Here is a 10,796-nt window from a genome sequence, read left to right on the forward strand (position 1 = left end):
AACGCTTTCAGTTCTGTCGGAATTGCCCGAGGCGGCGGGGAAGAACCATGCGGGGGTCTTCCCGACACCCGGGGGGGGGTCTCTCTCCCTCCCCTTCGCCCCCCGCCCCATCTCCGAAGCGGGCTGCCTCCTAGCCCACTTAAGCTTGGCCTTTGTAGTCCCAGGGGACGCGGAGTTCCAAGAAGGGCTCTCCTTGGGGTCACGCCTCCCGGTTCTCCAGCCCACCGCCCCCACGCCCCCGCCTCCGTTCCCCCCACAGCGCGTCCCTAAACTCCTGGGGGAATCAGACTGCTTGGGAGTGTCCTGGGGGAAATCCCAGGCGGGAGAGCCGCCGGGAGCGCGTCCCCTCCAGCGAGCTTGGCAGCGATTGGGCCCCGAAGACCCCGCCCCCTTCCTGGGAGGGCCCACGGGCTGGGGCAGGGGAACTGGTAGAGGCCCAGGCCCGGCGCCCTCTGCTCCCACCGCCTGGTGCTCACCTCGCCATGGTTCGCCTGCCTCTGCAGTGTCTCCTCTGGGGTTGCTTTTTGACCACCGTGAGTAGAATTTCTGTTCCCACCAGAGGCGAGAGTTTGAGATTTGAGAGTAGGGAATGGGAAGAGAAGAAATTCTTCGCGGGAGGGGACCTTCCAGCTGATTTTGGTAGGATGCGAGGGTGGGTGGAAGCTGGGTAAGGTACCACGGGTCCTGGCTGAATGAGGTGGGCTGCCTCGCTCTTCTCCCAGATTTGGTTCCCAGGTAGCCCACATAGGTCACGTAGTGGGGTCACTGCAGGAAACGTCCCTGCAGGGATGGGATTGGGGTTTTAGAAGCCTCAAGCCTCTATCTGGTCAAAAGGCTTGAGTCTGGGTCTGCCTCAGAGGCTGGCCAAAAACAGACGGATGAGGGCTTTCAGAAACGGAAAGAGAGGCCAGATAAGGGAAGAGGCGGGTCTGGCCAGATTCCTCTCTCTTTCTTATTGTGGACAGATGCCAGCCTCTGTGAGTGGTTATCATCTCGTTTTCAGCTGGGGCTGCCTTTTCCCAGGGCGTCCTGTGGGAACAAGGCATGAGTGCAGAGGCCCAGGTGCTTCTTTGAGAAGGCAAGGAACTTTTAACATTCCCACCCTAGCCCCAAATCCTGGGTGATCCAATTTAGGAGGAATACCCAAGGCTGTTTCTATGCCTCTGTGAATTTAAGATGTCATAGGGGACTCTCGGGCGAGATGAACAGTTCATGGGACCATGAAAGGGTTAGGACCAGGGGTTTCTCTTGGCACCATAAGGGCTCAGATATGCCCAGCCAAGCGCATCTCCGGGATTTTCAGAGGTCCGCACTTGACTCACTTTTAGTTAAAATGTATTTTTGTAGTTCCTCATTCTGGAGGCTGGGAATCCCCCTGAGTACCTGACACTCTCATCCCAGCCCCTCTGGTCTCCCCCTAAGTTTCAAGGGCTGTAGTTTCTGGCACAAAGGCAAGGTAGGAATGACACATGAATTTGGGAGAGGGGTGGCAGCAAGGGAAGAGAGTCCGTGGGGTCTGCTTTGGTCTCAGAGCTTTTTCACTCTAAGCCATGGCTCTTAGGGAAAAAGGACGCAGAAAGAGGGCAGAGCTGGAGAGAAGAGGAAGAGGGCTCTTGGAGGAGGACTGGGGGAAAAGCCAGGGGAGGTAGGGTGAAGGGTGGTCTGTGCTTCTCAAGAGAAAACTTACAATTTTAGCTCCAGGTAGAGGCCAGGCGGGGACAATAGCTGGGGCTATTGACTAAAAGCTTCATCTATGTCAGTCTCTGAGCAAAATACTTTACATGCTCTCTGGGGCTGATTTCTTTCAACTCCCTCATAAAGATGAGCAAACTGAGGTTCAAACAGAGCAAATGTCTTGCCCAAATTCTCACAGCTAGGTGGAATCTGCATGTCAGTCTACATCTGCCTGATTCCTGAGCCCGCTCTCAGATGATGAGTCTCCAAGCCTTGACCCTGAGCTCCTTGGTGTCAGCAGGATTGAAGCTGTGATGTGGGAGCTGGCGGTTGACAAATTTTCAGAGGGGGAGCTGTATTTCTCAAGTGTTTGGAAAATGGCATACATGACTTTTCATTGTTCTAGGAGTGTGGTGGGAGGTTGCAGAGGGCTTCAGGGAGCACATTCATGGGATGGTGCGTTGTGATGTGATGGTAGGAGCAGCAGCCGTTTCCATTTCCTTCCCTACCTGGGGTGATATGCATTTCTGTAAGTAATCTGCCCACCCATGCTGAATGAGGGCCATCAATTAGGCAGGATCCTAGAGAGCCAGCCAGTTAGCCAGGGTGCTGGGTATACAAGCTGATACTCACCAATGTGTGATAATTAAGGGGGGAAGGGTATAGCTCACTGGTAGAGTGTGTGCCTAGTATGCACAAGATACTAGGTTTAATCCCCAGTGCCTCCTAAATAAATAAATAAACCTAATTACCTCCCCCTAAAAAAGAGATTAAAAAAAGAATAAACAAATCTTTAAAAATTTTTTAAAAACACAAATGTATAATCATTAAAACTGCCATTTTTTGAGCACCTTACTGTCTTCTAGACACTATGCCAGGCCATGTACATCTATTCTTTCTCACCTTCACAACCTAATATGTGGGGCATATTACATATATGGGGGTATTACTCCCATTTTAGAGATATAGAAGCTGAGGCCTAGAGAGGCAAAATAACATGGAAGTGTTACAAAGTCAAGACTGGCACCTTAAGCTATTTGACTCTTAACCCTGTGCTCTTTTCACTGGCTGTTCCCAAATTGTGGGATGATTTTAGGGAGCACGTGGATGTAGAATTAACAACCTAGGTTCACTTTCCAGTTCCATTTAAAATCCTTTTTATTTTTTCAAGGAGGAAGTCTCTGGAGCTAGAATATAGTTAATACCTCTCATACGCCTGCTAATCCTTTTTAAACAAAAATCAGGAGCAGGCCTAGGGTGGAGGGTTGTCAGAAAGCAAAGCAACCACCTGGGGTTTAATAACATTGTTTTGTTTCTGTTAAATTTATTTTTAGAGTTGCCTTTTATTTAGGAGAAGTGATACTGGCTTTTCTCTTGGGACAATGATTTGAGGTTTACATTGAAAATAAATGTATTTAAATGAAGAAGAAGTAATTAACAGCAGGGGTGGTACTTGGATGTAGTAAAAATAGTGCAGGTGAGTCCCAAGTTGATGGTGAGAGAGAGTATTGAGACCTGAGTTCTTACCCAGATTCTATCACTGTGTGACCTTGAGCAAGTGACCCTGCCTCCTTGGTCCTTATTCTCATCATATGTAAAGCAGAAGAGTTGGATTTTGTCCTTCTGGCTTCACAATCCTGACATTTCATGAGGGAGGGGTCAGATAATCAGATGATGAGGGGTTGGAGGGAGAAAACATGATGAGGCTTGGAGAGGGGAAGGGGCTAGGAGCAGAAGGCTAGAAGGAAGAGGCCAGGTGCTAAATATAGCCCAACCAGAACGCAGACCAGCTGAAGCCAGCCAGCCTCAGGACTCCAGGGGAGGTACTGGAGTCCTTACGTCCTTTGGGTCTTGGGGAGAGGAAAGACCCAGGAGTCAAGCCAAAAGGGAGATCTGTAAACATATATTTCAGTTTATATTGTGAGGTTCCAGTGAAATTACTTTGTAAAATACCAGAATGACTCTCTGGGTGCTTTTATAATCATACCAGCTGGCAGTTTAGTTTAAAACAAACACACCAAGTAATATGTAGGCTCCATTTTTCTGCTTTGGACTCTCACTTTCACACAAAAGTTCTAACCTCTGTCCTGGCTGATTTGCACCTTCCTGCCAAGGCGGCTACAGTGGAGATTTCAAGATCCCTTCAAATTGCCCAATTTTGTTTTTAGGTCCACCCAGAACCACTCACTGCATGCAGAGAAGACCAATATCTAATAAACAGTCAGTGCTGTAATCTGTGCCCGCCAGGTGAGATGCCAACCCTCTAGCCCCATGTGTCAATTGTAAACTCATGTGTTAAATGACCCCTGAGATGTCCCATCCCTGCCCTGGGATGTTCTGGGGTCCCTCTCTGCCTACCCAGAACTAGGGTTCCTATCTCTTCTATGTCCCCCACCAGACTGTGTAGGCTGGAAGGGTCCAAGACTGTCATCTTTGGCTCCGCCTCCCCAGCCTCATCAGTTTTTGATGTATCTGACTCATGTGTTGGCTGGAGCTACCTTCATTTCCTGCTGTTTTCCAGGAGAGAAACTGGTGAACGACTGCACAGAGGTCACCGCCACAGAATGCCTTCCTTGCAGTAACGGCGAATTTATAGCCACCTGGAACAGAGAGAAACACTGTCACCAGCACAAATACTGTGACCCCAGTGCGTGGGCTGCCGGGGAAGGGGCACTTGGGAGCTGGGCTGATATTCCAGCTCATTCCTGACAGTGTAGCCATTCTGTTTTTTTAAATAGCCAGGGTCTGTTCTGATCGGTTGGAGTCTGGGTTGTCTTGGTTGTTACCTAATTTATTACCATCCCTACTTGGAAGAGGGTCTAAGAGAAAAAGAATAGGAAGTGTGAGGAGTGGGCCCCCGAGCATGGCCACCAAAGGGTTCCCATCCTCCCCGCCCATCTCTGCGCAGACCTAGGGCTCCTGGTCCAGAGGGAGGGCACTTCGAAAACAGACACCATTTGCATATGTGAAGAAGATCAACACTGTACCAGTGACACCTGCGAAAGTTGCACCCTGAACAGCTTGTGCCTCCCTGGCCTCGGGGTCAAGCAGATCGGTAAGTGGCCTGTCCAGGAATCAGCTCTAGGGGCAGGAGAGAGAAGGCGAGGGCCAAAGGAGAGGGCCTGGGCAGTGGGCACTCGGCCCTGGAGATGGAGGGACCAACGTACGTTGATATCTCCACTTGAGTGGGTGGGAAGTAGAACCTTTTCCTTCTGCCTCCTGCCAAGGGTATCTGCCTTGGGAAGGCAGTGGGAGAAGCCTTCCCAGGGGCTGCAGTAGTTGGGGGAGGGTATGTGTGGTGGGAGGAGTGTTTAGAGCAGCACGCTCTTCCTGTCCTGCCTGGCCACCAGTTCCCTTGAGAGCCAGACAGGTGGTCCACCGTGATGATGAATGCCTCCTCCTCCTCCTTCCCAGCTACAGGGGTCTCTGATACCATCTGTGAACCCTGCCCGGTTGGCTTCTTCTCCAACGTGTCATCTGCTTTTGAAAAGTGTTACCCTTGGACAAGGTATAAGGGCTCATCCCTGTGTTTCCTGCCCCAAGAGGAGCATGGGACCTGCTTCCCTTCTGTCTGGCCACCTGTCCTTCAGCCCCTGCTCCCTATGTCTATGCACACTCGTACACCTGCAGAACTTCTAGAGTGACCTCGTGGCCGACCACATGGACACTTCCCAGCACTTTCTTGCCTGCTCTCTCTTGGTGGTGACAGACACCGTTGATCTCTGATCTTTGGTGAAACGCTCCCTTCTCTGGGGGTACTGTGACCTCTCTTCCTCTTCTTGAACTCCTCCTCTGCTCCTCTTCCCTCCTCCTTTGCTGGTTCTCTAGGACTTTGTTCTAGGCTCCACTCCCGCATCACTTTGCCCGCCTTCCCTGGGGTCTCACCCACATCCATGGCTTTGGCTACCATCTCCCTCAGATGGGTCCGGATCAACATTTCCCTTTTAGATTTGTCTCCCGGGTCCCAGACTGTTGTATCTAACTGCCTAGGGTACACCTCCACGCGGTGACCCATAGGCACCTGCCTGTTGCTCTCACTCACTGTGAAAAGCACGAGCATGCCTCTGGGCATCTGTTCCAGGATCCTCCCACTCCAACTTCCAACCCCGAATCAGTCATCAGTTCCTGTCCATACGGCCTTCCAAATGCTTGGGGACTCCTCCACCTTCTAGCTCCACTGTCACCACTTTCATTCAGGCCTCATCATTGTGGCCTGGATGATGCCTTGGCCTCCTCACTGGCCTCTCTGCCTCTGCTCTCTTCCCTTCAGGCCACCAAAGGGTTCTCCATCCCTTCGCCGAAGTGAGTTTTCCACCATTCAGTCTGGATCACGGCACTCCCTGTTTAAAATGCTTCATGGCTCTCTGTGCCTTTAGGGTGAACCCCAGACTCCTGGGTGGTGCCTCTGACCTTCTAGCTCCATTTCCTGACCTCTTCCCACATCCCGCTGCTTGCAGTCCCCTCAACACACTGTTCATTCTCTTGCACCGAACTCTTCTGCCTGGAGTGCCTTAAACACATGCCTGATGTACTTTTCACATTTAATTTGAAAAAATGAATAAGACAGGTGTGAGGGCAGAAGGCACAAGGGGGCCTATAGTGGTATGTCTCCGATCCACCTTGGCCCTCAGCCATCCAACAGCCACTGATCTTGTGTGTCCTTCCAGAAATTCTATGCACAAACAAATAAATGTGTGCACATGCAAACATATTTTTCACACAGAGTAGCATCCCATATATACTTTGTTATTTGTTTACTGTCTGCCTTTCTTCAGTAGACTGCAAACTTCTTAAATGAGACTTGACCTTTTTTTCTTCCACGCATGCATCCCTTATGCCTGGAACAGTGCCAGGTGCATAGTAGGTGCTCAATAAATCTTTACTGACAAATATCGACTGAAAAGTGGCAGCACCTTGGTGTAATAGAACCAGAACACTGGGTTCTGGCCTCACTCAGCTTAGAAAGGGTGTGACCCCGTGGAAGTGTGACCCTCATCTGAGCCTCAGTGTCCTCATTTGGAAAATGGGAATGACTTTCATCTCACAAGGCTCGAGGAAAAGCCACGTAAACATGTTTGGTAAATGCTTAAGCACCCTTTTCGTGTGTGTGCTTTCTTTGAAGCTTCTCTTTCCCCCACTTTAGATCTTTTTTTCCTTTGTTATGTCCTTCTCGGTCCATTTCTTCCCATTCCTCCTGGCACCGCCTTGGCCCAAGTCTTGGTCATCTCATGTTTTGGTTCCAGCAGTGGCCTTCTGACTGGCCATTTTTCTGTAATTTCTCCTCCTGGGAGTTCTCTGGCCACCTGAATCCTCTCACAACTTGTCATCTGCTTGGATGCTGACATAACCCACTGGCTGAATCCATTTGAAACCTCCATGGCTGATTATCAGTGATCAGGTCCTAAAGACCCAATTTTCCATAACTCCTTAACACTATCTAGCACGCCATCCTCCTAAACCCTGCTCTCCTACTTAGCTAGAATATACTGCTGCCCTAAATTTTACATCCCTCAGGGCCCACTCAGATCTAACTTCCCCAGGGAAGTCTTTCTGGACAACCTTTAAACCAGAGATTCTCAACTGAGCAGTTTTGTCCTGCAGGGGACATTTGACAATATCTGGAGATATTCTGGTTGTCACAGCCAGGGAGAGGGATGCTATTGGCGTCTTTTGGGTAGAGGCCAGGGATGCTGTTAAATATCCCCACCACATAGAGGATTGTTTCCACTACAGAAGAAGAATTATGTGTCCCCCAAATGTCAGTCATGCTGAGGTGGAGAAGCCCTTACCATCTCTCCAATCCAGCTATCAGGGATTCTGTCTCTTCTTCTCTGAACAACAACCCCCAGTTCACTTTAGCCCATATCACAAAGCTGGGCACTCATCAGAGACTCTCCGATTATCACTCCTTCAAGATGCACAATACTCTTTTCTCTGCACTCACAGGTTCCATAAGAACAGAGTCTGTGTCATTCCTGTAATAACCAGCACAGGAGGGTGCACAGAATATGTGCTTAGTGATCCTGGACTTGCTGGATGTTGGCTGTCTCCCTCTGGGGTTGGAAAGCTTATGTTTGGGGAAACTTAATGTCTCTTTCTCTCTCTCTCTGTGTGTGTGTGTGTGTGTGTGTGTGTGTGTGTGTGTGTGTGTGCGCGCGCGCGCATGCGCACATGTCTGTACACAGCTGTGAGAGCAAAGGCCTCGTGGAGCAACGTGCAGGGACTAACAAGACTGATGTCATCTGTGGTAAGTCCTGGAGAATGGGCCCTCACAGCAGGCGAGGAAGGTGGGGAGCTGAGGGGGTGACTGGGGCCCCCAGAAGCACTGATGGGGAAAGAGGGAGGGAAGGGGAGGCAAGAGGAGGAAGAGTTTGGGGTTGTGGCAACCAGCTCTGTCAATTATCTGTGGAGCCTGAGCAAGTCACCTCCCTCATCTAAGCCTCAGTTTCCTCATCTGTAAAATGGGATACCACCACCTCCATTCATAATTTGGTGTAAATGCCTGGCATGGGTTCTGGCACCTTGGGTGGTCCATCAGTGCTCTTCTGCCATCCTGCACATCGTGGGTACTCTCAGGGCCTCAGTTTTGACTTTAGAACCAGGAGGCTGGCCTACAGCATAGATCACAGACTCAGATAACTCCAAGGGTTAGGCAGGGTCATGTTAATGAATGAAAAAGGTCAGGAAAATACACTCTCTTTGCTTTTCCTTAAACATCACTTTTCCTCTTGGCAGGGCTGGGACTAGTGAGGTGAGGGAGGCACTTACCTTGGGCACAGTATTTAAGGGGGTGCCAGAAAAATGCAGTCATCAAGATAAATAAAAAATGCATCATCAAGATAAATAACAGTTGAGGAAGTATTTTTTTAAAAAATCAAAATTAATGCAAGAAATCCATAATGAGCAAAAGAGCAAAATTTTAAATAAAAACAGGATCTCCAACCCTGCTCTTGTACAACCTTGCCTTACTTGCCTCACCCTAATTCTGGCCCTGGTTCCAATAAAACTTTATTTAAAAAATAGGCAGCTGGAGGGTGGAGGGTATAGCTCAGTGGTAGAGCATGTGCTTAACATGCACAAGGTCCTGGGTTCAATCCCCAGTACCTCCATTAAATAAACAAAAAATAAATAAAGAAACAAACCTAATTACCTTCCCCCAACAACAACAAAACAGGCAGCTGGCCTGTGGGCCAGAGTTCGCTGATGTGATTTTTCAAAACATGACATTAAAACGTGACTTAATCTTGATTACTGAGTTTTTTGGTACCCTCTTAAATTTTGTCCCAATGAGAGAGCCTCACTTGCCTTACCCTAAACTCTACCCTGTCTTTTGGTCTTTCTTTCATCTTCCTGTTTAGAATAGATATTTAGGTACAAGAAATACTTTCCTTTCCCCTCCAAAGGCAACAGTAACAAAAGCAACAATGTAGACATAAATGGTGCTGAGCGTTGGTATTGGGCAAAGAGTAGGGAGGAATGGAGGTACCTGTCACCCCCTAGTTCTGGCCAACGAGGGCCAGATGAGGCTGGATCTTCCAAATTTCTAAAAGAAACCAGATATCCAGATTTTTAAATATGCAATCCCCTGATTTTAAAATTTTGGCAGATATTTTTTAAAATTAAAAAAATAGTGTTGGTCACACTAAAGACATCTGCTGGCCGCATTTTCCCTGGGGCCACCTGTTGTAAACCTCTGATGTAGACGAGCTTAGACACGGAAGGATTTGGGAGTTCAGCAAGGCACAGTAACTCTGGGAAGGGTCGGGGTGGGGAAACCATTGCTGAAGTCTCAATTTCTCCAGGTTTCCAGCATCGGATGAGAGCCCTGGTGGTGATCCCCATCACGATGGGGATCCTGTTTGCTGTCCTGTTGGTATCTGCCTGTATCAGTGAGTCCCCAGGTGGGGAGGTGATGGGGAGGGGGGAGCAGAAGGTACAGTAGAACCGGCCACCCGTTTCCTGATCTGGCCTCACTAACTCCCCATCCCATTTTTGTTTTCTCTCTAGGAAAGGTGGCCAAGGAGCAAGAGACTAAGGTAGGTCACCCCAGGGAACCGGCTCAGAGTTTTGGTTAACTGGAGAGAAAGGCTGATTCATTGTTGTCTCTGGGGCAGCAAAATTGATTCAGGGTCTGCATCTGTGGCCAGTGGGGTGGCAGCAGAACTGGCTACTCTCCCTCGGCCCCTGTGCTCCAGGGTTCCTCCTAACCACTCCCTCGGCACCAGCCTTTGTCATCTCCAGAGCTCACCTTCCCACAGAGCCGCCCAGGCACCACTGGCAAAATCTGACATTTGCTGTTCTTTCATGGCATTCAATACGTGGGGGAACCCCGTTTTGGGGGACTTGGTGTTGGGGGGGGCCTACGAATGGGTACTAGAGGGACAGCTCCTTGAACCCACTGGCTCCCACTATGGAAGCTTCTTGACAGCTTTGATATGGCCAGCAGGGGGCAGGAGACACCCATGAAATCAGCACTGACCTGCCTTTTGGGAAAGGGGGAAGGGGCTTGGGGTGAGGGGTGGGATTGCTTCCAGGGAAAGGCTCAGAGGTTTTGCGAGGGGTAACCCCAAGCCTTGTCTCCCCAGATCCTCCACCCTAAGGCTGAAAGGCAGGATCCTGTGGAGACGATTGATCCTGACCCCACTCCAGTGCAAGAGACCTTACACTGGTGCCAGCCGGTCACCCAGGAGGATGGCAAGGAAAGCCGCATCTCTGTGCAGGAGCGAGAGTGAGGCTGTGCGTGCCCAGGAGCGTGCAACATGGGCACGTGGCCGGAGAGCCTGGGGCTGCTGCAGCGGCGTGAGGGCAAGGGGTTGGCAAGCCCCCCTCTGCCTACACCCCTGCAGTCCAGAAACAGTTCACCTCGGGGAGACTCTTACCCCAGCCCTGGAGCCCATTCAGTCTCCCAGTTTGCTTTTAAAGGTGGAGACAAAACTTTGGGGGAGACCATATAGTAATATCCACTAAACCTTCCAACCCAGAGATGCAGTGCCTACAGATCTAATGGGTGGCTTCTATGAGCCCAGGAGGCATATACGTGAATATCCATCCATCCCAGCATTGTTCATGACAGTGAGCAACTGGAAACCGCTTAACTGTCTATCAACAGGGGACTGGCTAAA

At 50.0% G+C, this 10,796-nt stretch overlaps 1 protein-coding gene and 1 non-coding gene across 3 annotated transcripts; both read left to right on the forward strand.

Moving 5' to 3' along the window:
- The first annotated feature begins 382 nt into the window (after positions 1-382).
- On the forward strand, positions 383-10,550 carry CD40 (CD40 molecule). Of its 2 annotated transcripts, none has more exons than XM_010958645.3 (9): positions 383-533; positions 3,843-3,921; positions 4,196-4,321; positions 4,583-4,729; positions 5,089-5,182; positions 7,860-7,921; positions 9,477-9,575; positions 9,682-9,710; positions 10,260-10,550. In XM_010958645.3, exons 1-9 carry the CDS (start codon positions 483-485, stop codon positions 10,404-10,406), a joined length of 834 nt encoding a protein of 277 aa, XP_010956947.1. In that variant the 5' UTR covers positions 383-482; the 3' UTR covers positions 10,407-10,550. The 2 variants fall into 2 exon arrangements, with proteins under 2 accessions (XP_010956947.1, XP_010956949.1); XM_010958647.3 differs by having other exon boundaries at positions 9,477-9,563.
- Positions 8,711-8,783, forward strand: TRNAV-AAC (transfer RNA valine (anticodon AAC)). The gene has a single exon. It is a non-coding gene; the product is annotated as a tRNA-Val (tRNA).
- Positions 10,551-10,796: the final 246 nt, after the last annotated feature.

This window comes from Camelus bactrianus, chromosome 19 (genome assembly GCF_048773025.1).
Source record: "Camelus bactrianus isolate YW-2024 breed Bactrian camel chromosome 19, ASM4877302v1, whole genome shotgun sequence".
Lineage (NCBI taxonomy): Eukaryota > Metazoa > Chordata > Mammalia > Artiodactyla > Camelidae > Camelus > Camelus bactrianus.

What these genes read in the sequence shown, in the direction of transcription:
- CD40 (XM_010958645.3), top strand. Translation starts at nt 483, where the DNA reads ATGGTTCGCCTGCCTCTGCAGTGTCTCCTCTGGGGTTGCTTTTTGACC. An exon ending in GCACAAATACTGTGACCCCA is followed by an intron (nt 4,322 to 4,582) that starts GTGCGTGGGCTG and finishes ATCTCTGCGCAG; the next exon opens with ACCTAGGGCTCCTGGTCCAG. An exon ending in CCAAGGAGCAAGAGACTAAG is followed by an intron (nt 9,711 to 10,259) that starts GTAGGTCACCCC and finishes TTGTCTCCCCAG; the next exon opens with ATCCTCCACCCTAAGGCTGA.